The sequence below is a fragment of the Centruroides vittatus genome, unplaced genomic scaffold, assembly GCF_030686945.1.
Source record: "Centruroides vittatus isolate TY-2023 unplaced genomic scaffold, ASM3068694v2 contig_1089, whole genome shotgun sequence".
Lineage (NCBI taxonomy): Eukaryota > Metazoa > Arthropoda > Arachnida > Scorpiones > Buthidae > Centruroides > Centruroides vittatus.
In genome coordinates this window covers 731,551-759,298 of record NW_027120700.1, presented here as the reverse complement: position 1 = coordinate 759,298, position 27,748 = coordinate 731,551, and the positions used below count along the sequence as shown (strand labels likewise).

Sequence of the window (27,748 nt, the reverse complement as noted above, 5' to 3'; positions counted from 1 at the left end):
GTATCAACACATGACTATGCAAGTGTGCTGTGCCACAATGTCTCCAAGAGGAGAAAAAGCATGAGGTTTGTGGTTGGTATGTCCACATCATACAAGAATGAATGATCATCAAACTGTGTATTAGAGACTATTGACATTAGAAAAAATAAACAAGAAAAATTTTATACTTAGGTAATTTGATTTATTTTCGGTATATACTCTTGAGCACTATGCTGGCCTTTCTTTATTGCTAGACTTTTTATACTGTCACTGGACATAAAGTGATTTTCTAAGGCTGGTCTTATTTTTCCAAAAAGAATGCATTTTGGACCTCATCAGTTTGTTGTAATATAATTGTGAAACTGATGCTACCACATTTACAAAAGTACAATAAAATCACATCGCTTGGTAAAATACCAATGACAACTCGTTGATTACAGATTGAAATTCCAGGTGTTTGATAAAACATGCTGATTCGATGCTTAGAGCAGTATAATTAAAACAAGAAGTAAAACAGAGTATACATAATAAAAGACACTGTTAAAATAATAAACTGATTCACTGTAAAAACAATAAAATGATTGCTGTGCATTTTTCTCATAGTGCTCACAAGTATATATGAAGATAAGACAAGAAGTGTCTCATTGGAAAAATTACCAATAATAAATACTATATCAAATAAAAATAAATGTAAATTTAACAATTTCTGTGTACACACTGTACAACTCCTATGGTGTTTATCAATTAGCCTTTAATCCCTTATATATATAACTTTATTGTATCTTATACTGTTTGTAAATTTTTGCTTGCCACATGTCACAGATTCCAAAAAGAGCTTAGGTGTGCCAAGGGCAAAAAAAGGTTGAGCACTGATATACATTTACACTGTTTTATATATTGTGTAATCATTAGTATGTATATTATAAAGACAAACAGAAATCTTGACTAACAAAATCACCAACAAATCATAATATAAAAATAAAATTTATTTTTCTTATAAATAATTTCAAACATTTCATTCAAATTTTGAAAATCCTTTTCCTTCATGAGTTGTTGATTTTTCAATTTCCAACTTTTGCTTTACCTTTTCATTTAACATTATTCCTATTTCCTTTCCAGTCTGGAAAAAAATATATCAATTTTCATATAAACCTTAATAATGCATTTTTTGAAATACTAAGTCAAATTAAAAATAATACATTTTTTTTCCAAATTACTCTGAATAAATAATAAATTAATTAATTAAAGAGTCATTAAAAAGAGATTTTTACAATTTATAAATTCTTCAAAATAGGGAAATATGTTTATTTAGTTAAGTATACAAAAGTTAACTTTTCCTGGATTCTAGAGCTATAAATATGTTCCAGCATATTGTATATTATCTAAAAGTAATAAGCAGGAGATGATAATATTTTTGGATATTTATACCTACACAATTATAATTATTGATAAATGAAATCAAAGTGACAAGAAAATTTGATTATGTATTTGATGCTGGCATCAAGGGGTTGCAGAATTCCACCAAGTAAGGAAAATTATCAAATGCATCAATGATGTAATTCCTATTGAGAAGTCCTTGAAATCTATACTGCGCCTAATTAAAAATACATGGGATGAAGTGACATCCAGGACAATAAAAAATTGCTGGCTACACACTGGCCTATTCAGAGAGAAGGCACAAATTGACAAGGATCATAATAACAGATTCGAGACACTACCTAACATTCAAACAATCTTTCAAACATCACTTCTGCAATCCAACTTGTTGCTGAAGAATTGACTGAAATTTATTGCAATGAGGATAATTTTGCAGAGTTAACCTCAGAAGAAATAGTTAATTTTGACAGAAAAGATGATAGTCAACTGCAAGAAGAAAACAATGACGACAATGATAACAATGACATAGAAAATCCTCTAGTAACTGCAAAAGAAGTTCAGGCTTATTTAGGAAAAATTTGGCATTATCTGGAATAAATGCATCCAATAAGGATTATCTGATGCATGTTGACTCATTGGATGCATTTATTTCCATGATGTGAGGAAATAATATAGTTCAAACTACTCTGAAGTTCTGAATATAGTTCAAACTACTCAGGTTTTTTATAAGTGAACATTTATAAACAATAAATATAACTTAAATGAAGGAGAAGTGATAATTATACTTATTATCTTGACATTCCTATTTGCATGCCACTTTCAATACACAGCCAGCCTCACCTTTCCACCATGGCCTGAAAATCAATAGTAGAAGTTGAAAAGGGGTTGACTGTACCTTTTTGTTAAAGTAACCAATTATTTTTCTTTGTACCAAAGTTGAGTTTTGTATTATGCAGCAAGATTTCTGAATCATTTTAGAATAATTACACAGGACAACACTCTGTGTTTAAACCACAAAATCACTTGTTTCTAACAGAGAAAGTATGTCAGTTTGTGTCAGACCATTGCCATTTTTCATCCATCCATTTAATGCTTTGTTTTTAGTAATTCAAGGAAACAGAAGAAATAAAAAAAACAAAAATTAGATTGGATTAATGGGATGTGGCAATGCAACATATAGATAATCTGCCAACGGGACATCTTTTGGAAAGACTTTCTTGGAAAACTGGTCACTATTTTGGCTTCAGTCATGTAAAAGAAACCCAGAAATCTCCATGTAACCAGCCCATTAGTCAGGTGCAAACTTGAAACTAATTACCAGTGTTCAATGATTTTATCCACTCATCCATTAGTGGGCCAAAAAAGAGGAAGAGATATTTAAAGTCTCAGATAATTGATATTGAGATAATTGACATTCCACTGTAATTAATTTTGGAAATGTATCTTCCTTGTCATTGCTATCTCTTTTAAAAGTAAAGAAGTTATTGAAAATTATGTACAGTAAAATGGTTTGAAAAAAATGATTGATTTTCAAAACTATTAATACTGACATTATTTTCTATTATATATTTTTAACATTAAAATAATTTTTTATTACTAAAAATAGAAAATTTAACAATACTGTATTAAGTTGTATACAAGTAAATTACAAGTACATTGTAATTTTTCCAGAGCAAAATAGTTACCATTTCTAAACTTATTCTCCTATACTGTCGTGAAAATAAAAAAACAATACTATATCAAATGACTGAATTAAAGTATCCATATTCAACACTATCTACTCTAGAGAGATATTTTGCAGTCCAAATGGAATAAAATCTGGAGAACAAGGTGGCCAGGCAACTAATCACTCTGTTATCAGTGAATGTTGCCAACACCACTAAATACAACAGTCAGTATGTAGAGATATTTTGCATGAAAATGGTTGATAGTGCCAAAAGTGCTGTAGTGATAAGTTTTGGTACTAATTTATTTTTACAGAAATGTCTTCCACGTGTTCTAAAATGTCACCGTAACAGATACGGTTGCATTTGGGCTGCTAAATATCTCTCTAGACTGCATTTAATAGAACACTTTAATTATGATCATAACAACATAATTAGTATTAGTTTAATATAAATTTACTGTAAATAACTGAAGGCAAAACATTTAATTTATAATGTTACATAAAATCTATTTTACATTTACATAATATATATAATATTCCTTATAAATAACATAAGGATCATTTAACAATTCAAATGCAATTTATCCATCATTTTTCATTTCTTAATGTGATTATAACTTAATTTTTTCTTACACTTAACTGTAAAAATTTGTTAAAGATAATGATTAAACCTTTACTGAAACCAGAAATAAATTTAATAATTTATTTTAATAATATATTAATGAAATAGATTGACACTACTCACATTTGCAACAAATAATGCTTCATAATGATCTTACCTCTAAAATATCTAAAATACTTTCAGGATGCAGACTTCCTGGACCACATTTTCTGACTGCAGTTAATGTCCCAGATTCAGAAACTGCCATAACTAATTTGGCAACACAGCATTCTTCTTCCTCTTGAGTGGCATCAACTATAAATTGATGACCTACCTATTGTAAAAATATAATATATGAAAAGTAATAATTTTAATTTTGTTAGCAGTTTAAGTCATTTTTGTTATTGAATTTGAAATTCTGAACACAAAATTACCCTGCACAATGTCACAAGACAAGGAATATTTGAAGTATCCAATGATTTTACATCAAATGGATCCTCTGTAACATCAATTTCTGCTCTTCCTTCAGTTTCATAATTTATAACAAGAGATGGAATTCTGCAATTAAAAGTAAAAAATTTCATTTTTATTTAGGCAAGAAATAATTTTCTTACATAATTTTTAAAAAAATATAGCAAAGTTACTTTAAAAATGTATGACTTCTGGAAACCATAAGAATGCACAATCTATATAGACTTTATTTCCTTTAAGTCTAGAAAGATTAGAAGTCTTAAAAAATTTCTTTAAACCTTTTTAAATTTTAATTTATATGCTTAAGAAAAAATTATTTTTTTCTCAATTTATATTTTAAATAAATTAAGTTTTTTAATTCTTCCAAAAATTATTTATTTAGCTTTACCTATACCAAATAGCAAAACTTCTGTTGTTTTAGTACTATTTTTTAATTTAAATCTGTGTCAACAGAAAAAGAAAAAGTAAATTTTTTTCTACAACTTAAATTCTTAATAAATACAAAGGATTATCATACACTATCTGCATAATTATCCTCTATTTATGAAGACTAACTAACTGATGTCAGAATTATGTAAAAATCAGAATTATATTTTAAAAAGTAGATATATACAGTGAAATCTCAGGTTTCAAACTTAATTCGTTCCTAAAAGTTATCGATACTGGTATAATCTGGAACTAGACAGTAACTAGAGACATACAAATTACCTTATGTATTTTTTTAGCAACTTAATCTTTAATCAAACTAACGTTTTTGGCTTGATTAATAAACCTTCATCAGGTTTTTGAGGTTTTTGAAGAAGAGAATCAATATGGAACAATATTGTAATTTGTGTATCTCTAATTCCTAAAAGTTGTTTGAAAACCAATTTGTTCTCAAACCAAAACAAATTTTCCCATAAGAAACAATATAAAATGAATTAATCCATTCCTGACCCCCAAATTTTTTTTATAGCTTTTTAGATGTATTTCATGCATAAAAATGTCTACAAATATCAATATAATATTACTTATATCTATATATAAGCAGGGAAAAGCAACTTTAAACATAACAATGTCCATTAATCTATGGTTCTCTTGAGCCATGGGCTGCTACTTCTTTGTGGAAAGCAATTTAAGTTATATGTTAACAAGACTATGATTTTAGTCTTATGCCTTGGGCCAGTCAGCCCTTGTTTCTGTAACCAGAACTTAATGTTTTTTGATTTTTAGCAAAATACCAAGCTATCTGAACACTGTAATAATTTATTTGTAACTTTCTAAAATTAAAATGAATACATCGTTCTTAAAAACAAATTTTGAAGTATGCTTAAAGAATTGCAAGTTAAATACAAAAATATTATATATGAAGTTGTAACATTGTATTTAAATTTATATAAACAATGTCAAATGAAACATAGTGCACCTAAAAAAGGTATTGTTGTAAAACCAATGGTCAGTTTGGATTTAAACTCAAGATGTCAAGTCGATCTGATAGACCTAGTCACACAGGGATGGCGATTACAAGTTCATAATGGTATATCAAGACCATTTAACAAAGTTTGTCTAGTCATGACCTTTAAAAACTAAGACAGCTGAAGAAGTAGCACATCACCTTCTTCAAATACTTTTAAAATTTGGTGCCCCAGCTATATTGTATTCAGATAATGGTAGGGAATTCAGTAATAGAGTCATATCCAAACTATGCCCTATGTGGAAAGATGTTAAGATAGTTCACGGAAAGCCTCGTCATAGTCAAACACAAGGCTCATTTGAAAGGGCTAATCAGGATATACAGAATATGTTAACTGCATGGATGAACAATAACAATACAAATAAATGGTCAGATGGTTTGCCCTTTGTTTAATTTGCCAAGAACACAACATACCATGAAGGAATATGCCAAAGTCTTTATGAAGCCCTGTTTGACATTAAACCAAAAGAAAAGAGACATAGCATCGTCATCTTTGCCTAACGAGCAAATTGCAAATATTGAAACTGAAGATCAGCTTGATGAAATTGTTAATGCTTTTGAAGAAAATTTGAGCAGTGACCATACTGAAAACCATATTCCAAAGGAAAACATTGAAGAGGAGCTGCAACCTATCATGTCTTCATATCAAGCCTGACTGAACAACACAAGTTTATTTCTATAAAATGAGTGGCTGTAAAAGAGAATCTTTTACTGAAAGCAATGAAAATGTTATGAACCTCAAAAAGAAAATTTCCTCCTGCTAAAATTGGTGATACCGTACAAATACAAGTCCCTGATGTTGACCATGGTCATACAGAATTGAAATATGTTGGTGGTTGTTGTTGAAATAGAAGACTCTGACTTTTATAAATTAGCAAACGAAAATGGTACCCTCAAGCAGCTTTATACCTGTGATCAGTTTGTAATTTGTAAAGAAAAGTTACTCTCCATAGATGAGGTTTCTTCTCAAGAATTATCACTGAGAAAGCAGCTGCAACTAATTTGAGAAGTGGAGGGCTAGGCTATACATGCTGTAATTGAGAAAAGAAGTGTCACAATGCATGAAGTGCCCTCATGCTTCGGCACCACGGGACCGAAGGGTCGACATTGCGTCGGTGAAGACTGCAATGACTAATTCGTCAGGACTGACACCACTGTCTTCTAGGTAGACACAGAAACCTAAGTGGTCGCTATTTCAATTTTTCCACACAAGCGGTCACATTGTAGGCATTTGGATCTGATACGAAGGATGGCACTGATTGAAGGATGGCACTGATTGATCAAACACTATTCTAACAATAACAAATTTCCTTTATTAAGCTAGTTCTACAAAAAGGTTATTAATTCACATTTAAACCTTAAAGCTTCTTCGCGAGATCTAAGTTGGAGAGAGAGAGCTTACATGACATCATGTTTTGTTATAAATACCTGAGGCACTGTGTGTGGGTTTCAAGATGGCTATGGAGTCGTTGGGGAGGTTTGGGAATGTCTCTTTCTTTGGATGGCAGTTGGGAATGTCTCTTTTGTCTTGGATGGCGGTTAAAATCTATCAGAGGAAATAATAATTTGTATGTGCTTCGAAGGTGTTCTAAGAGAAACACAGGATATTCTTGGAGGAACGGGCAATGACGATAAACCTTTTTGGCCGGGCACTAAGTGATACACTCGAACTGATGACGACAACTGTATAGAGTTGTCGTCATCAGTTATTGCCTTTTATTGGGGGTCCTCCTTCTTTTCCCACTTGCCCTTTTTTGGCAATGTTGCAGTGCCTATGTCCAATAACAATTTCTTGTCGCCAAGTTCCTGGTGACACATTCAATGTATCATCTTGAAAAGAAAGTGACTCCACAGAGGGGCAAAATCATATCCTTTACAATTTTAACAATTGTGGGAAAAATTATAGCTAATTTTTAATTAACTTTTCAGCCGAGAAAATTTTTTTCTCAAGTCTGATCTCTCACAGAAGTGTTCCGCGACTAAATGCAGTTGTAAAAGCAAGGGACTCTTGTGAATTTCAAAGTGTCATAACGGTTTAAGTTGTTGCAATAAATAAGATTATATAACGTTAATCATATAATTTATGTGTAAGTTTATTATTGGTATTATTTTTCTCTTCTGATTTAGAATGTACTTGTACTGTTCATTTTACGTTCAACAGTTTATTTGCATGTGCTGTTACTTAAGCTTTTTCCTGTTTTGACATATATCATATATTAAAAAGTTGCATTTTTGTCTTAACATAATAAAAATATTTTTATTCAACATTCACCATCAGTGCATGCTGAATGTCAACATTTGCTGATGAAAGTAAAGAAAAATGATATTTAGCAAATATTTCGTACATACACCAAACGACTATGTGAATGCTGACATTCACCAAAGAATACTGATATCTGGCAATAGATTAGCTACATTAGATTGATACAATATATAAATATTGTAACAACCAAAACTAGAACATGTAGAAAATCTAACAAATAAAAGTATTGGTCAAAACAAAAATTTCAGTTTTTATTACAACTTAAAAATAAAATAACAATAATTAATTAACAATATACACGGAGGTGCAAAAGTAGGTATACAGTTGAGAATCTGAGAAATATTTGGTGTTCAGTATTATTTTTATTATTTTTTATTAGTTCATATTCCTTATTTGTGATTTAATTTGTACTGTACATAAAACTAAATGGTTTTTCTTTGTATTTTCTTCCTGTATGTTTTTTTTTTCATAATAACAACTGTATACCTACTTTTGTACCCCCCTGTATTTGAGGTGGAGGGTTAGTAAAGACTCTTCTACGTGGCTTACAAAATTGCAATTGATCTCAAAATTTGATTGATCGATTTCAATTAAACTTTGCCATTTTCCATTAATTTCAATGAGGAATCCAAAAATGTAATAGAAAATGGAGGTCTATGACTTTATTTTCGAGATAAAAGGTCACAGCATGAGTGCACGTGACAAAGCAATATTGCATGAAGCACATGAGTTTGTCAGCAATGTTCCAAGGTTGCTAGCATGTCTTCTAAGGACTTACAGAATTGAGTTTGTTCTCTAAATTTGATAGGTCAAAATTTGATAAAATTTGTCACTTTTTATTAATTGTGATGAGGAATCCAAAAATGTAATAATGTACCACTTAAATGTAAAAAATATAGGTTCATAACTTCATTTTCAATATATAGCGGGGTCAATGTGACAATATCTGTGCTCCCTGACATGAATGAGCACATGTAATGAAATTTATGGGTCAAAAATAAAAGTAGCAATGCATGTGCCTAACAGAAAATATGTGCAAAAAATGAACAAAATACAAGAACAAAGCCATTCTTGACAATTGCTTTGTTCTTGGATCACCTCTTCATGTTTGCAAGTTCAAGGATCATCTCTATCCACAGACAAGGATCACATCTCCCATGGCCATCAAGTGCAAAAATAGTCTTTTTTGTGGCAGCAAGTGCAAAATTTGCCTTTATACAACTGTCAGGTGCAAGGATTGCCTCTTCTGTACCTAACAAGTACAATAATTGCTTCATTTTTTTGCTCTGCATCAATTCTATCACAATGCAATGAAGTCACACAATGTCCTAGTAATGATTCATTCTTATACACAGCATTTATGAAATAATAGTGGCAATCTTCATGAGATGATTCCTCACAGGAAAATAAAGAAAACAAGACATATCTGAAAAAGGTTGTTTTAAGAAATCAAACCTCTATGATAGCATCAGATGAAAGGTGACAGATTTTATTACATAACTCCATTATTAACTCTTTTACATAACCCTTTTGATTACATAAGACATTTCTTATGTAATCAAAAGGGTTATGTATGCCTATGCATCCATGCATGGAGATGTCAGAGCATGGACTGCTGCACTCTTCCAAAGGTTCATGCCTCTCACAAATGATTGTGCAGACATTGATATGTTGTATCAGCATGTCTGTACTGTCACCGGGAGTAGCTACACTAGGCAGGAATCTCCAAAGTGGCAGTTAAGGCATTTTCAGCAGTTGATTGAGAATAGTTCATTAAAAATTATTAGTTCAACATGTTATGCAGTTCACAATATTGTAAATTTCCAAACTCTAGGTATATTTTTTCCTACGAAATAGTATGTGGATTGATACTGGCTCGCCAGATTTATTTATTACTAGCAAAAAAGAGGAAGAGTCAATAAAGGAGAAGGAATACTTGCAGGGATCAACAGTCTAAAAGCTTGGGGACTCCTGAACTAGTTTTCAGATGGCTCCACTAATAAAAATTCAAAGGATTCAGATTTAGACAATGTGAAGGTCATGCTGCCAAACTTGCTCTGCCTATCAACCTGTGTGGACAGTTATGATTTAGTTTAGCACATGCCATGTTGACTATAGTAAGCTGGAGCTCCACATTGCACAAACCACATCTCTACACATAAAGCAAAGAATACATCCTCCAGGAGCATAAGGACATTGGTGAGGAATTTCCCATACACCTCTCCAGTCAGCTGTTGTAATAAAACATGTAACCTCAAATTCAACTGAAATGTGCTTGATGTTGGTAATGCATCTGAATGGTCATGCATAGATTCTCTGATGCCCACACATGTTGATTTTGGAAGTTTTGTTTGCCATCTCTAGTGAAGGTTGCCACATCAATGAACAACATTCTGGCTACAAACAATGGATGGGCTATGGTTATACTGATGAACTACAGACAAAAGCATTTCCAGCATGGATAATCTACTTGCAATAGACTCTAAACACACTGCTCTTCTGCAGAATCTTCTACAGTGTGGAATGATTTACAAAGATGGCCACCAGTTTTCTCATGCTGATACCAGGTGCTGCAGGAATAAGCTTTATATCTTCTTCCACTTCCAGTTTGCATTTGAAAATTGGAAATAGAAGATATAAAATATGTCTTTCACAATCTGCCAGCATGTACGTACAGTATAATTGTTCCAGTCTTTGCCACATGGCAGTACAATCATGTAAAGGGTTTGGAATTTAGTTTCTGCCAATAGAGGAAAGCCTCTGCATACAGACATTTGGCTTCCTAAGTATTACCATTTGCACATCCATACATTAAAATCATATCCACACTTTCTCATAATGAGTAACTTGCCATGCTTAACATACAAACTGTAACCTCACTCAAACTAATATCTGTCATGTGCCACATATCCAGAAACTACCCATTTCCAGACATCTGTTTATATGTTTTTTTAAATTATTTTCACGCGAGGAATCATCTGAAGTTTGTTCACTATTTCAGAAACACCCTATATATAAAATCAATATTTTTCAGGATATTTCATTGTATATAAAATACATTTATATCATTTCCATTATCTCTTAATAAGATTAATATTCAATAATAAAGATGTAAATTCACATAAATCAATTGTACAACTTATAAAAATGTACAACTTATTAAACCATAATAATAATCATATTCAAAAAAAATATTTATCACTCTCTACTGGTAAAATTTTATACTGCTCAGAAAAATTATTTCCATTTTCCATTAATTTAGTGTTATCATAATATCTCTGAGTTTCTTTAGTGGTAATGAATAGTAATGTCATGATTAGATAATTTTTAATCCAATTAAATATGCAGAAGCATTGTTTATTTAGAGTCATCCAACTCTTTGACTCATAAAATTAAAAATACTTGTCATATTAAAGAATATAGCAAATATATGATTGTTATAGAAATCAATAACATTTTAAAATTTTACTACATTGTAATAAATAGAAAACTTTCATAAAATTTATCAAATATTGATGTTGTTGAAACCGTGTTGTATTTGCTTATTGTATACAGGCACAATGAAGTGACATTTTCCTCAACACTAGGCTAGTTGAATCTTTCATTTAGTTAGTACGTTTTTCCATACATCAACGTTTCGGGCATCAGCCCCTCTTCAGCTAACTCACCTCAGCATGGATATTACACACACAGCAGAAATTAGATGACGAGATTAGATCTAACTAAATAAAAGATTCAACTAGCCTAGTGTTGAGGAAAATGTCACTTCATTGTGCCTGTATACAATACAATTTATCAAATATCTTATATTTTTGTAATATAAAAGAAAAATACATTTAATGCCATTAAAAATAATTGAGCTGCAATTCAAAAAAATTGTTAACCTATAAATTCCCACTATTGTCCATCTGTTGTCTGTCCTTTAATCTCAAGAATGGTGTTAGATAGATGAAAGTCAAGATCAGATATGGAAATCTTAGAGAAAGGAGGTCCTGATTAACTATATACAAACTTCCAGTGCAAACCAGGAGTTACATTATTTTGATTCAAACATTTTCTTGACTTGAGTTAGATGACTGTATTACTAATGGTAAAAGTATGATGTATATCTCAAATATACTTTTACTATTAGTAAAAGTATATTTGAGATAAAGAGCATATATTTTAAATTAAATAAATTACAGATATGACTAAAAATTGCAGCCTGGCATTGTGACAAATTCACAATTAATAACTGCTTGTTCTTTATAGGATCATGCAGATTTCCAAAGCTATTTTTTTACAAAATAAATCTTAATATCTTGATCATCAAAAACATTATATTACATATTACAGTATCTTATGAAATTAGAAAGCTTAAAATATACATACTTTGTATTAAACAAAGCTGCCTTTACAGCCATAGAAGCAGCATCCAATAAACTTCCTCCACATTCTAAAATCTATAAAAATATACAAATTTTACAAATAGAGATAATTTTCTTCAATAACTTAACACTTAAAACACATTAAAAATATTAATTCATTATATTAAATACGCAAATGATATTGTAATGGCATGAAAAGGTACAGAAGTATCTTTATTTTTTAAAGTACATTAAGAGTACATTGGCTAAAATTTTCTTTAAAAAATATGAAAATCAGGAAAAAATTAATTTTCAAATTAAGAAATTTCCAGATACTCCATAAAAAGTACAACACTACTATATAAAAATCCCTACTACTTCCATCCAAATAAAATGATATAAATATTAATATAATATCTCATTTGCAAACAAAGCATATTTGTATTAAAGCAAAACAAGCCATAGTTTTATATTCTAAAATCTAAACATTTAGTTAATAAGAATAATTTTTCACACATTTAAAATATAAAGCTTTTAGTCAATATTACTTATTTAAGAACAAATCAAAAGAACTTTTAATTTTTACATCTAATTATTATTATTATGCAATATTTCTCAAGATATACCTTTTAAAAATGCAAGCATCTTAACTATTTAAATTATGTAAATAATATAAATCAAATTTCTGGTGACACACATTTTCTTGTAGGTATTTTTTTTTTAATAAAAAAAATCACTTATCAAAAAACTTCAACCAAAATGCAAAATAGGACATAAGTATTTGTTTGCACCCTGGAAAAGTTCATGTGCTTGAACATCTCATGATATATCTGGGCAAGCAAGAGTTCAGTGGGAGCCAAAATGTAAGTTTTGCAAAATGCATGGGAGCCGCAGTTCTGTACTGTCATGGTGGATAGTATGGAAAGGCATGTGATTTTATTATATAATATAAAACAAATATTGAATTTTTTTAATAAACAAATTTTCACAAAATTATAAAAATAATAATAAAAAACAGAAATTAACACTTTCAGCAAGAGCCGCATGCAACTCAAAAAGAGCCACATGCAGCTCTCGAAGCCGCATTTGCCCATGTCTGTGATATATAAACACTAACTATTATAATTGAAATATCAGTTCTTTTAATATTTTCTGTCAAATTATATTTTTTACTTACGCTTTTAAAAAATAAAGCATTTTTATTGTTAGATTGTCTCACGAGTTAATTCTAGAGCAAAACATTACAGTACGGTTTTAAAATATTAAATTCTAATCATTAATTGATTTCGTTTTTTAATACATGTTGAAAAACTACATTTGTTTGGACTGCAATAATAAACAATCACATCTCAAATAAGCATTCATCAGTCTCTCAAAAAACTTTTGTAAAACTTTAAAAAATACTTTCCTTCTTTGTGACCACCAGAGCAGAAAGAGTTAAGAGAAAAAAATCTAATTTAATTCTCATTTTAAAAAATACTATTAAAAATATACATTTTCTAATCAACTTCTATAAATTAAAACTTAAATAGTTATGAATGACATGTTAATTCATTCATTATTACAGTTAATAAATTATTTATACTTACTACTATATCAACATAAAGAATCCAAACTTGTTGTCCTGGTATTACACAAAGAGATTCTAAATCCAAACATTGTGGACTGGAATATGCTTGACCAAGTATCATACTTATATCATCAGCTATATCCTCTCCTCCTCTTCCTTCAAATTCTGGATCAGCATTCGCAGAACTGAGTATTCAAAAAAAATTCTTTACTAAAACTAGAATTTTGATAATATAATTTGATATTGTTAATCTTTTATAAATAATATCCACTAACTAAGACTATTGAATTTACTATTTAGCTACTCAAATTATAATTTGTTTACCATAAATAGTAAAACATTATTTTTTCATTTGTTTGTCTTTTTTTAAACACTGTGTATCATTTGTTGTTTTTAACCATAATATAATAAAACAAAATTAAATTATAACTGTAGTAAATGCTGTATGGTTCAGTATGGTTATGTTATGATTAAAATAATGGTTATTAAAAAAAAATTAAAATAAAAGTGTTTGTTGAAACTCTCTTTTGTCTGTTGTTAATATTATATTAATGACATCAACAGAAATATCACAAAATAAATCAAAACTACTTTTATCATTTCTTTACAAAAATAAACATAGTTTTAATGAGAATTTCCAGTATAATGCTACAATCTGTTATTTAAAAAATCCAGCAACATTTAAAACTGTGTGGGGGGGACTATGTTTTTTTATATTTATAATATTTTATTAAAATAAACTTTTTATGTTTTTAATTATTAAAAAATGGCAAAAAGCTTGATTTTGAAGATAGGAATGGGTTTTATAAAAAAACTGTAAATGCTAATAACAAGGAAAATTATAACTCCAACCCCAATCAAGATACAACACACAACCCCCCTTTATCTTCACAGCCAACCTTTAACCACTAAAATTTAATAGCATAGCATTAATCCCCTAATACACAAACCTCCCTGCAAAATTTCAGAAATTTTTGACAAGAAGCACAGGATTTATTAAGCTTCAAAGAGGGTGAACAACATTGTGCCATACAAACACACATCCATACATACAAAAAATCACCCCAATTTTTTTGCATTTCTCAATGTTTCAAGGTCCGAAGTCCAAAAATGTAAAATTCTTGAGAGGGTCATTTTTTGACTGATCACCATACTTTCCCTGGTTATATACTGTTCAACAGAGCAAAGAAAGTAAAAAGTGAATGATTAATATGTAGATTTCTTAAATATCTTATTAACATGTTTTTAATGATACAAAGAAAACTAACATAAGGCACTGACAAGAACAACATGAATACATGCAAGGCATGTAATACTTAGTACTGGCATTTATTTGATAGCTAAACACATGCAACTTACTTAAGAGGATAATTCTATATGATCAATAATTCCATGACACGACAGTGAAGGTGGGGGAGAACTGTGCGGCTCATCAGATCAAAACGTTCTTTTCTTTTAGAATGACCCTCATATAACTCATCAATAAAAACTTTATATGCTTGTTAATTTTTTAGTTTTTTAGTATATTGTGATGAATTAACTATATTTTGTAAACAGTGCACTGCATATACCAGAAAAATCCTTGTGTCCTGGTTTATTGCTTGTGTTATGATTGTATTAATGTATGCTGGTGTTGTACAGTGTGTATGTAAGGTGATAAGGGGTCTGTGTACCCGAAATGCATTCTTATCAAAATTTGATTTGAGTTATTAAAGATTAATTTTTTGTAAAATCTAGTCTATTTATTCCAGTCAACCCTGATGTGATAAACCCTCCAATTCATTACAACCCTATTTATTAGGATAACTAATTCAATCTAAATTAGAGTCATGGGCTAGAAGCATTATTTATTATTACAGAAAATTTAAAAATTTGTCAAACAGGAAGCATTTGTGTTAGTCACAGACAAACTTTCTTTCAATTTTAAAGGAAGTTCCAGAAGAAAAATGTTAATTTTGATATCAATTTCACAAAAAAGATTCTTGTTGCTTCTCTTCTCATGTGACTTGAATAGTCCCAGATGACTGGTTGGACAAATATCCTATAAATAGGGTTCACATCAATGTCCAGAGAGATGGACTTGGAAACATTACTCTCTAGAACAGCAGTTTCCAACCAGTGGTCGACAAGAGCTAAAATATGGTCCACGAAAGATTTAAAACTTTTATTCATTTTAAATTATTATTCCCACATTGATACAAACTGCATGATTGAAGATAGCACAAGACATTATATATATGATTGCATAATGACAGAAATAAAGAGAACTGAATTACGACAGCTTTTGCAAGAATCAACATAGATTGGCCTTGTCACCTCTCAAACATTTGGATCAATCATGAGACATTCTCTGCATTTAGAAGACTAGCCAGGAAAACTTACCTAGTCACAAGTCAATTAATTCAAAGCTAATTGATGAATTTTATAGTTAATGGTCTCATTATTAAGTAAATCCTGCTCGTTCCTAACTTGCCAGTACTACCTGCGGCACACATCAACTTATTGCTGATTAGTTTCACGGATGATCGTTCTCCTATCCAAATTTATGACAAATTCGTCTGTTCTACCTGAAACGCCTATCTATTTATACTGTTGATAGGCCACATAAATGATGATTCTCCTCATGACATTAGTGACCACAACCTCTTAGTGACAGAGCAGTGATGTACTACATGTGTACTACAGACTTTAACTTACGGAGTACAATCACAAACTTCAAGTGACAGTACAGTGATACCCGTCTGTGTGTGTACTATAGGCTACACCTGACCCAACTGTGAGTGGACCAAAGAATGGGGATCTGGCTTGGTGGCTGAAAATGACTTATCAACCCGGATAAATCTGCACACCCGCATACATCAAAATAGAAACTTACAGGACTATAAGACTTGAAAGGACATCTGTTGAAAACAATTGGTAAGAATTTATGAAACAACACCTGTAGGATGGTATGCGTTCATTTGAATTAACGGTATTTACCTAATTATAATATTATCAATTATTCTGTTATCAAAACATAGTTTATCAATATAATTATTCAATAGCTAAAAAAAAAAAATACTCATGTATACTAAAAAAATACTCATGTATATATACTCATAATAAGAAATTTATTATACTGCTAGAGATATTATTTAGACTTAGTATTATACGATTGATTTAATTTATAGAAATGATTCACTTAAAATAACTTTGTAAATATATTATGGATCAGCTAAACACTTACTATAGATGATGATAAATGTTAATGACTTCCTATGCGGAATCAAGTATTGTTATGTAAAAATGAATACTAAATGTTACTTTAGTGGTGTGTAAATATTATTAATTGTGATGACATGTAAATGATATTAGTTGTTATATGCCATAACTGTATAGATTATACCTGTGTTATTTACTGTTATGTCGGGAATCAATGTTAAAATCCAATATTTCAATTGTACATATACTCATTCTGTAACTCTAATTATAAACTTTTGAGAGACTTAACCCTGGTAATGCTATAAAGTGGGGCCAGGGTATGTGCGTTTGCACCTTAAAATAAATAATTGAAGTGAATTGAATTGAATTGATACAAACTGAATTTAATTTTTACTAAAAATGTTATATTTTCTATTATAATAGTACTGTTAAAGCATGTTACTCTTGAGTTTAACGATTACTTATGTTAAAAGTTTTGGCTAAAGTTTATTTTTAGATTGACAGTAGTTTATTTTTTTTAAACCTTGTGGTCCCTGCTAACAACAATGAAATCAAAGTGGTCCCTGGTCAAAAAAAGGTTGGGAACCGCTGCTCTAGAAAGTTGTGTCCGAACGAAAAGGAGTTTCCTGCCAAATGCAAAAAAATGCAGCCAGCCCCGTCAATGACTGAAAGAAAATAAAGAAAAGAAATGAGGTATTACATTTGACAATAACATTGGTAGCTCTCTCTTAAGATAGATTTAAAGAAATTGAATATTAGATTGTCAAATGGAAACTCTGTTTATTTTTATTCTTATTATTGTTATTCATGTATTATACCATATATATATAGTTTATCATTTAAATAACTAGTTTTATTATTATTGTACTATGCCTAAGTGTCTAGCTCTAGCTCCATTGTCGGTCCAAGACTCCCTCCTAGACTTTCATTTGCCACTAAGATAAAAATTAGACTAATTAAAAAGAATTCATTTTAAATACAAGTTGGGACACGTACGATAATCCTAACTGGTGTCAGGCTCCTGACATAGATGGAGATTTTGCAATCTCTGTCTTCTTAACATTAAAATCTTAACCATCCTGATTATAAAGAGTGGGTCCCACATAATAACAAATACTAAATAAATAATCATATTACCAGTCTACAAAAATTCTTATTCTTCCTTCATTTGGTTTTGCTGGATCAGGCTCATCTAATTCTACTTTCACACCAACTAAAATATCACTATTTGCCTAATTATAAAACAAAAATTATACATGAAATGCTGTATTTTTATATTACGTATGTATAAACAGTAAACAAGTAACTAAAACAATTATTAAATTAAAATTTGTTATTGAAAAATATAAAGCATTAAACCTACTAAACGAACATGTGAAGATCCATTACAGCTGGATATAACATCAGTTTCAATTTCAATAAATCGGTAATCTAAACAACTACGTCCATCACTCCTAAGATCATCCTGAAGAAAATCATGTCTTACAGATTAATAATAAATTACCATACATTTGTATTATGTTCTTAGAAATATGAAAAATGAATATATTCACCTGTATATTCTGAATAATATAAGTTTTCTCTGATTCACTTAAACTAACTGCCATTTTGTACAGCACTTATCAACATTTGCCAAAATATTATCGGTTTCGAACAAGCATGCTTTCAGTTTACTACGAAATCACGTGAACATTATGCCAAATTGCGTTAAATGTTTGATAGAAAAAACGAAGAAAACTAGCCAAAAACTTTTTAAATTCTAAGTTATAAAAACTTAAAATTTCGAAAATTTTTTTATGGTATTTATGAAACATAAACAAATAAAAGTATTTCTAAAATATATATTTATTATCCTAATTCGAAAAAATATCAACGTTTATTACAGAAAATCTGATTTATCTTCGTTTTACTTTATTTAAAATATTTTAGCGGCCGGATGGCCGCGCGGTCAAGGTGGCAGCTTACCGCTCTGGGGGACCCGGATTCGAATCCGGACGGGTCGATAAAGCCCCAAGGATTTTTCGAGGTGGTCCGACTGGATATGTCGGCCCCCGTCTCTCAACACCCGACCGCCATATTGTGGACCTGGCCGAACCCATAATAAAACGCCCTGTATCTACACGTGATCTTTTAACCGACCAATCTTCGTTTGATAGTGTAAAACGAATTGTTGTATATTGTTGTAAATAAATTTACATGGTAATGTATATGGCTTCAGGTATTTAGATATTTCCAACAAACACTATAATTACGTGGTACGACAAAACTCTACATGCCCTCTTAGTGCCGATGGGGAGGAAAGAGTTAATTAATTACAAATGAGTATAAATTGTAGGATAATTACAAAATTACTTTTAATGTAGATGTCTGTCTAAAGTCAACTTTAAAATTTCAAAAAAGTGAAATTTTCAATCGGAATAAAAATTTCTAAAACATAAAATATATCCGATGACTATAGACGTAGTATTTTTATTTAAAAAATAAATTTATCTCTGATAAATATTCCTGACAAAAATTTATGTAAGAATTTTACAAATTGAAATTTTCATCGACTGTTTTTAATTGTAGATCCCTTGTAATGCTGTCTTCATTTTAGAGTTGTCTTGTATTGTGGAATAGTATTTTCTTACAAAACACGTATGAAGAATTTATCATGATAAATATTTATTAGAATTATAATTATAACGACCATTTTAAAGAACAAAACTATAATCAGAAAAGTCTTGCTAAACCGAAATGATATTTTTTCTAATAACACTCTTCTAATAATTCATAAACCCAAAATTTTCTAATTTTGTGTTAATTTATGAATAAACCTTCCATTTTTTCATGCCATCTTGACTAGGAGATTCTAGTAAAGCAAACGAAAAGAAAAAAAAAAAACTTGCTATTGCAAAACAAAAATATTCTGCAAGTGCTTTTTAAGCCAGGAAACAGGTCAGGAACACACATGCGTAAAATTCGGCGTAAAATCTAGCATAAAACAGAAAACATAAAAATTTTTTCTGAGATTTTGGCTGAAACAGAACTGAAAAAAGAGTAGAGCATGTCTCTACTTTTTACGCCGTAAAGTTTTTACGCCAAAATTCTTCCAATAAAGAGATGTCACGTCAAAGTAAACACGTGGTTTTTATTCTAACAATGGTGGCAATGAGGGTTAATATAAAAAAATTTTACACAAGTATACCTTGATTTCATGCTTCTTTAAATAGTTTTAAAAGTGGAAAATTATAAATAATGTTACGTCTTTTTCAGAAATACATCATTTCTATCCATAATCCAGAATAACCATTTCATAATCAGTGGTGATATTCGAAATATTTAACAAGGGATTCGCTAGCAGAAAATTTTTCCCTGACAATCACCGACAAACGAAATGGAAGTTTTGGCTAGAAATAAATACAATACCTTTTCTTGCAACCATATATCTAACAATCAGTGGCGTATTTAGAACGTAACGAGCCATGGGAGAAGGCCAGGTAACAATAGTATTTTAGAGCTGTCGACCTTTTTCTTTTTTTTTCTTTTTTTTTGTTTTTTCAAGGCAGAGAAATTCTTTACCGCAATATGGCGCTTCTAGAAATAGGCACATGTCATCATCTCTCGAGATACATTATACTTTTTCTTTCGCTGTCCATAGCCCGACACGTGTTCCACAGCCATCTTGTATTGTCTCGCGCGCGTGGCATTCTGGGATCTCTCTTATGACTGGATGAAAGCAGATCCAGTCATATACAACTGGATATGACTGGGATATACATAACTGTAATATGCGATCGATTCAAGAACTCTCTTGAATCGATCGCAATTAAACCTCGATTGAAACGGTCGAGAGAGATCGCACCAAGACATACTCCCTGACCTTGCTCACAATCTAGATTGAAATGCTCGGTGCAAACGGGGTATAAGGCCCTAGTTTAGTAGTATTACAGAGTATAATACGCATATTTTAATATATTTAAAAAAAAACAAAACAAACCCACTGAGAAATGTTCCGTGTGTTTAACAAGATTCGGGAAACTGAAAATTTTAACAACGGGTTCGCCCGAACCCGTTCGGAAAATTTTAACAACGGGTTCGGCCGAACCTGTGCGAACCCGCCGAATATCACCACTGTTCATAATTATCCAAAATAAGATAACTTTTCCAGAAACACATCATTTGAAAAGTCGATCTGGTTCACTAAGAATGATATTATTAAAAATGAATCTATTCATATTGAAATAAAATAAATATTAAGGCAAAAAGATTCTTATTTATAATGATACACATATGTATCAGCAATAATTTTAAAATAATTTATATTTAAATGTAGGAACTAAATTATTTTATTTCAATGTAATTCGCGAAATATAATCATTGACTCCAACGTTGCGTTAATTAGATTGAAAAATTATTATTACATGCTGTTCTTATTTTAATTTTATATTAATATGCCAAGTTTGAATACAATGTTGGAATTGCAAGTGTGTTACTTGCAACCTGCTTTCATTATGCGTTGGCCAATTTCCGTTAAACAGATGTCCCGTGTTTAATGGAAAGTGGCCAAAAATAATATCTTAGTTTAGCTCACCATTACGCATAACATTGGTAATTTTTAATTCATCGGATGGTTTGTAAAATGTTAACTTAGTTCTGTCGTTTATTTTAAAATGAGTCGTATTTTTTAATATAAATGAAAAATGTAGACGAATTATAAATATTAAATCTTTGGAACTTAATTTCATAAAGAAGTTAGCAGTGAAGGAAGGAATGTAGAAACGAGTTCAATGACTTAATATTGATTAATACTACGGATTCACACTTTCAGAAAGATATTTATGTTAAATGTTCTGGCAAGAATGCCAAATTTTAGAAAAATAACACCAACGTACAATATTTCCAATAACATTACATTTTTGGATTATCGGAAGAAAAAAATCATACGGTAAAACCTCGCATTGTGGCCACCTCACTTAAATAGTCAAGATAAAAGTGTCCTAAAGTGATTTAATTCCCGTTTACGTGGCCAACAGAATAGGAAAACCGAACGTATTTTTTAAAGCATTTTAAATGGAATTGGGCTTTGTTGCTATAGATTTGGAACAATTTGCCCAGTCCCCTCCAACAAATGACTTTCAAATAAAATAATCTTCGTTTACACTCGCCAAATTAAAATTTATTTCCAAAATTCAGTAAGAAGAAAAACAGTTATGTGTGTCTAATAATTTTATAAAAAGTCTAAGAGTATTTTGTAAAAATAATAAATTAGAGATGATCGGTCTATGTCATTGATATGTCACTTGCAACACTCAACAAAGAAAAATATCAATGAACCTGAGGTGAAAGCCAGTTAAATCAATAACACTTTTTCTATAAACATATTCATTCCGTCTATGGAAACTAAATAATTCTGTTTAGTACTTTACTGTACTTGCATTCATCTACATGTACAGTACACTCTATTTCAATATTACACCTATCTATATACTGTACTGTACATTGTATGGAAGTATTGAATTACTGTATATATATATTTTTTCTTTTATATTTACACAATTTCTTCATCACTCCCTCTATATAGGGGAGATAGGATTACTGTATATTGCAAAGTATATAGTATTAATATTATGTGAAATTTTTATTTTTTGTTTATATTTATAATCTATATTAAACTTTTAGCAGGTTAGCAATTATAGCTTTGTATGCCAATTTTTTTCATAACCGCACCTAGTTGGCCACCTCACTTATGTGGCTAAAAATTGTATACCCCGAAGGTGGCCACATAAATCAGGTTTTACTGTATTTAGAGAAAAATTCTATTATATCACATACATATTGATAAACTTAAATCACAAGTTAAATATAGTCAGAAAATTTAACATTATTGGTTGCATTTATTTTTTTAATAAACAAAATACTCAGTAGCATAGAATATATCTCTAATCATAAATTATAATACTTTAAATAGCTTTTTTTATATTTTTTATTTAAATTGTTTTAATTTAAAGGCAATTCTTATTATTATAATTTGATTAAATTAAAAATAAAATATTTGATAAAAAAATTGCCAGGACAAAAATTTTTAAATTTTGTAGATTTAAAATTAAATAATTTCAATTTTTTAAATGACCTTCAACTGTATATTTTTGTCTTTTTTATGCAGTATAACAGTTGGAACAGAATTAATATTTCTATACTATTCCTTTTAATTACTACTTAAGAAGTTTCATGTAACAAAAAATACAATTAATAATCATAAAAGTTAAATAATATATTAAATTATATTGAAATTAGACTTCATAAACTTTAATTTAATTAAATTGTTTATTAACTCTTTTATATCAACAATTCTTACCCTCTAGTCAGTAGAATATTTTTATCTCACTCAAAAAGTGAATAAATAAAAAAACTAAAAAATATATTTTCAATTACATAAATTAAATAAATAAGTAAATAACTTTAGAAGTATTTTTTTTAAGTTTAATATTACACAATTTGTAAACATCCATCAGAAAATAAAATTAATAATAAGCAAATAATTTAATATTTAAATAATACATTAATAAAAATTTAATAATAAAAATGAAAACATAGATTATAATAAATATTATTATTGAATTGAAAAAATGTTTGGGAAATTTTACAAAAATGTTTAAATATATATTTCATGAGATAGTTATCTTGATTAGAAATTAAAATAGAATTGTTTATTTTTTAATTTTTTTATATAAAACAGGTTTGTATAAGTGGGAAACTGGTAATTCAAATAAAGGGAGAAAGTAGGTTATAATACGTAATAACGGATCCTATTATAAAGATGTTTTATGGGTGGAACGTCTAAAATACAGTTAGATCACCTTGGTCAGAGTAGTATCATTTAAAAAAATGATAATAAAATAAGTTAGGTGTGGTTCAAAATATTCAAGGTTAATATATTCTTTAACTTGAAAGCCAGATTCTATACATTAAGAATTTCCAATTAATTATTTTCTGTTAATTTTAAATAATTTTATAGAAAATAATTTCTGTGTTTTATATTAATCATATAAAATTTGAAATTATAACTGATTGTAAACAGTGCTTTTAAAATATTAAAATTAACAATATAATTATAATTTCATATTTATTTAAATATTATATTTTTTAATCAATTTTTCTTTCTTTCAACTAAACTAAAACATCATTAAAACTTGTAATGATAATTTTTTAAAAGTACTAATTATAAAAATTGCTGAATAAATATTTAAAAAAATTTAGTTAAAAGTCTATTTACAGGGATTAAATAAATTTGGTTAAAATAATTATTACAAAATTGTTACATTACATTGGAAATGCAATATAACATTTGAAAAATGAATTTAAAAGCTGCAAAATTAAACTCAAACAATATATCTCATTTATAAATTAAGATAAAAATTTAAATTAATAAAACTAAATTACAAAATGACTTGAAATATTAATATCAAGGTAAATTAATATTATATATATATATAAATGTAAACGCTAATGAGTAAAATCATTAAATCAGATCCTACTCCAGATAAGGCATATGACCTCTCTGACATTTAACCATCAATAGAATAATAAGTATAAGATATCAAAATATTAAGAAATAAAATAATAATTTAACTGTTTTCTAAATTTAATGTTTAGGACTGATTATTTTTATGTCATTTACAAAAATGTTAAAAGTATTTTTCTCTTAACTTTTATTTTGCAAGAGTCTAACTCATAAAGTTAAGTTGAAAAATCTTTGTTTAAAAACTCTATATTCGTCTATGATACCTAATTAAAAATATTAATTATCAAATATTTTAAAATGAAAATCTTCTTATGTATTCCGAGACCGTGTCTTCTTTTATTTGTTTTTTTTTTTTTTTCCTCACGACTAGGTGTATTAATGGACACAAGGCATTCTTACATCATCTTTATTTCCGAATCTTCTATAGGCCGATACGCGTTTCGGAACGAAAGATTTCATTAATAAGCTAATCAGAAAAATCTGAGATTTTAAGGAAAATTACAAATAGAAGATTTATAGAATGTTCGAAATATCTTGTACAGTTTTTATTAATTATTAACATAACAAACTTTTAAGTGTTTTTTTTCAAATACGGTCGTTTCATGAGCTCCTTCTGCACATTTTTTGGAAAACACACGAGGAAAATATTGCCAATAACTAAAATTTATCTAGACGTTGAAATATCTTTCGGTGAAATAATCTTCCGTCAATAATTTCCTGAAATTAATGATTAAGGTTATTTTACTGAAAAGCATGTTGAATTATATATACAATTAACGTTATTTTAAATTATTTAATATATATACTGTATATAATATAAAAGCTTTTTAATTTACTTTTAAACGACACTAACTTTTCAGGCAGCCTTTCATTATGTAGATTCGTCATGGGTAAATTGACCAGACCCACTGTGGCCCAATGAAGGTTCTATATATCAAGGACAGATACACACAAGAATTTTGTGTGGTTCATTGCTTGGATTTGATAACGAATCTCCTCCCAAATGGCTGCTAGGATGACTCCTTCACTACCATTGTCATCCCGCCGTTTAACATTATTATTATCAATACAAATATCAATTCACAATAAAAGAGTTAGACTGTCAGACAGTATTAATAAAGAATTTTAAATATTTTGTAATTACTTAAAAATACATAACTAAATTAGCCCAATAAATTAAGAAATTGAGTAATTGTTCTATTTTATTCATAATATTAATCTCCATATTTCTGTACTAACGTGTTTTCATTTTATAATTTATACGATATATAAATTTAATTAATTCATATTTTCATATATTTATTTTATTTTAATTATATGTATGGCTATTTAATTAAATTTATTTTGTTCTTACAATAGTAATACAGTAAAACCCGCCTGAAACGAAACGCGATGGTACCCGTCTCGACAGGTTTCCGTTGTATAAAGTTTATGTATTTATTAATTTATAAAAAGAAGAGAATTTAAAAACTATCACAATTCATATTTCGAATTGGTTCTTCTTCAATTTAAGTCTTTTATGTTTCGTTAGCGTGTCGAAAACACTGAAAACGTTTATGCGGTGCAAAGAAAAAATATTTACATAAAAATTCAATACTCTTGGAATGTGTTTTAATTGTGATTTGAAATTAGCTGCATTTACGCCAAAAAATTCCAGTATATAAAAATATTTCCAGTTTCTACATTAGAAGGTTTTCGGCTTATTATTTCACATAGAAAACGATTTCTATGTAATAAATTCAGAATTATATCTGTAAAAGAAAGTTAAGAATATTTTAAAAACTGTAGAAAGTACTTCTGAAATTAAAACGATCTTCAATTTAATATTGCATCATTAAAATCCTTGAACTGTTTTCCCAAGATGAATAATCATTGAAGAGACACACCCAGTCCTTCATTTTGGAGAAAGGTAGAAACAGTTACGAGTGACCACAATTATAAATGCTCATCTATGACCGTGACACCTGTAACTATATAAAGAGGAAGAAATCGATTCACTTGGTAGTTTTGACTATCTAGTTATAAAGTCAGCATGAACAAACTCGTAAGTATTAAACTATAATCAATTCTTATTGATAGAAATTAATGTTTTATAAATCTTAACAATCTTTTAATTTAAATAGGCCAAGTAGAATACAAAACCTGTCAAAAAATATTGCATTTGGTTATATAGTGTATATTACAGTATTTTAGCATATTTAATGCATATTTTTATAGTATCTGTATACAATTTTTTGACTCTTCCCACAGGGCAGAAAAGTCAAAAAAATTGTAATACCTATTATGAGTTCCGCCACAATAGGGCGGCTGTGTGATGAAGGTTGGGTCCGATATATTCGGAGCAGATGACCCTACGAAAACTTCTAGGATTCGATCCCTGACCATCCAGAACGGTAGTCTTGTTTTTTAACATCCTCGGCCATACGGTCTTCTGCATATATTTAACACACATATATAAAAATATGTATTAAATATGTACAGTATATACTATCAATATAGTATGCTGTTTATATATCTCAGTATACATAGTTTTATATCTATACTGATAAGACTTTAATATTTTGTTTCACTAAATCTGCATACAAATATTATTTTTCAGATTTAATTGTATTAACTCGTAATTAATTGAATACCTTTTTTGATTCATGTTATTATAAGCTAATAAATTTATGTGTTCAGATATGCATAAGTATACAAATACATTTTATAATAATTAATTGTAATTTAATGAGTGAAATATTACAAAAGTTCAATATAATATATTACAATAAATTTTATGAATACCTATCTTTGCAGTTTGTATTGCTTGTTGTCGCCTTGGTGGCTTCTGTAAGCGCCATTCCCTATTTGGGTGGTGCAAAGGATTATCTTGGCAACTACTACGATTACACAACTGGTCAATACGCTAGTTCATTGACTGGCCGAGTGTATAATCACGGTTATTTGGGTGCTGTACCATACAGATATGGTCTTTACTGGTAAAGTAAGTTTTTCATTTAAAGTTTTAAACGGTGTAAATCATTGTTTCAGACTAATAATAAAAATTATTATTAATTTTTCAGATATATTTCGATTATAATTTTGGATATTAAAAAAAATCGACTAAAGTTTGGAAGAGAGTAAAACAAAAAACAGCTTCAAAATCTTAAACTGAAATTTTGTAAAAATGGTTGAAAATAAAGTTTACGGACAATAGATTGAATCTATTAATAAATTCATAGCATAAATTTAATTGTGGATTGCTTTAAAATTATTTTAACCACTACAATTTTAAATTTCGACGAAATATTAAAAATTTAAGGTTTAAAGAGTTACGA

General features: G+C 29.1%; 1 protein-coding gene and 1 long non-coding RNA gene across 2 annotated transcripts; one reads left to right on the top strand and one right to left on the bottom strand.

Annotated features, from left to right (window-relative positions):
* Nucleotides 1-944: 944 nt before the first annotated feature.
* On the bottom strand, nucleotides 945-18,613 carry LOC136975393 (exosome complex component RRP42-like). The gene is made up of 8 exons (XM_067270441.1): nucleotides 18,481-18,613; nucleotides 18,291-18,392; nucleotides 18,065-18,159; nucleotides 13,746-13,911; nucleotides 12,182-12,252; nucleotides 4,058-4,181; nucleotides 3,802-3,957; nucleotides 945-1,099 (listed from the first exon to the last, which is right to left on the bottom strand). The coding sequence occupies exons 1-8, from the start codon at nucleotides 18,532-18,534 to the stop codon at nucleotides 995-997; spliced, it is 873 nt and encodes a 290-aa protein (XP_067126542.1). The 5' UTR covers nucleotides 18,535-18,613; the 3' UTR covers nucleotides 945-994.
* A 7,703-nt stretch (nucleotides 18,614-26,316) lies between these two features.
* Nucleotides 26,317-27,663, top strand: LOC136975387 (uncharacterized). Its single transcript, XR_010880785.1, has 3 exons — nucleotides 26,317-26,475; nucleotides 27,228-27,414; nucleotides 27,494-27,663. It is a non-coding gene; the product is annotated as an uncharacterized lncRNA (long non-coding RNA).
* The last annotated feature ends 85 nt before the right edge of the window (nucleotides 27,664-27,748 follow it).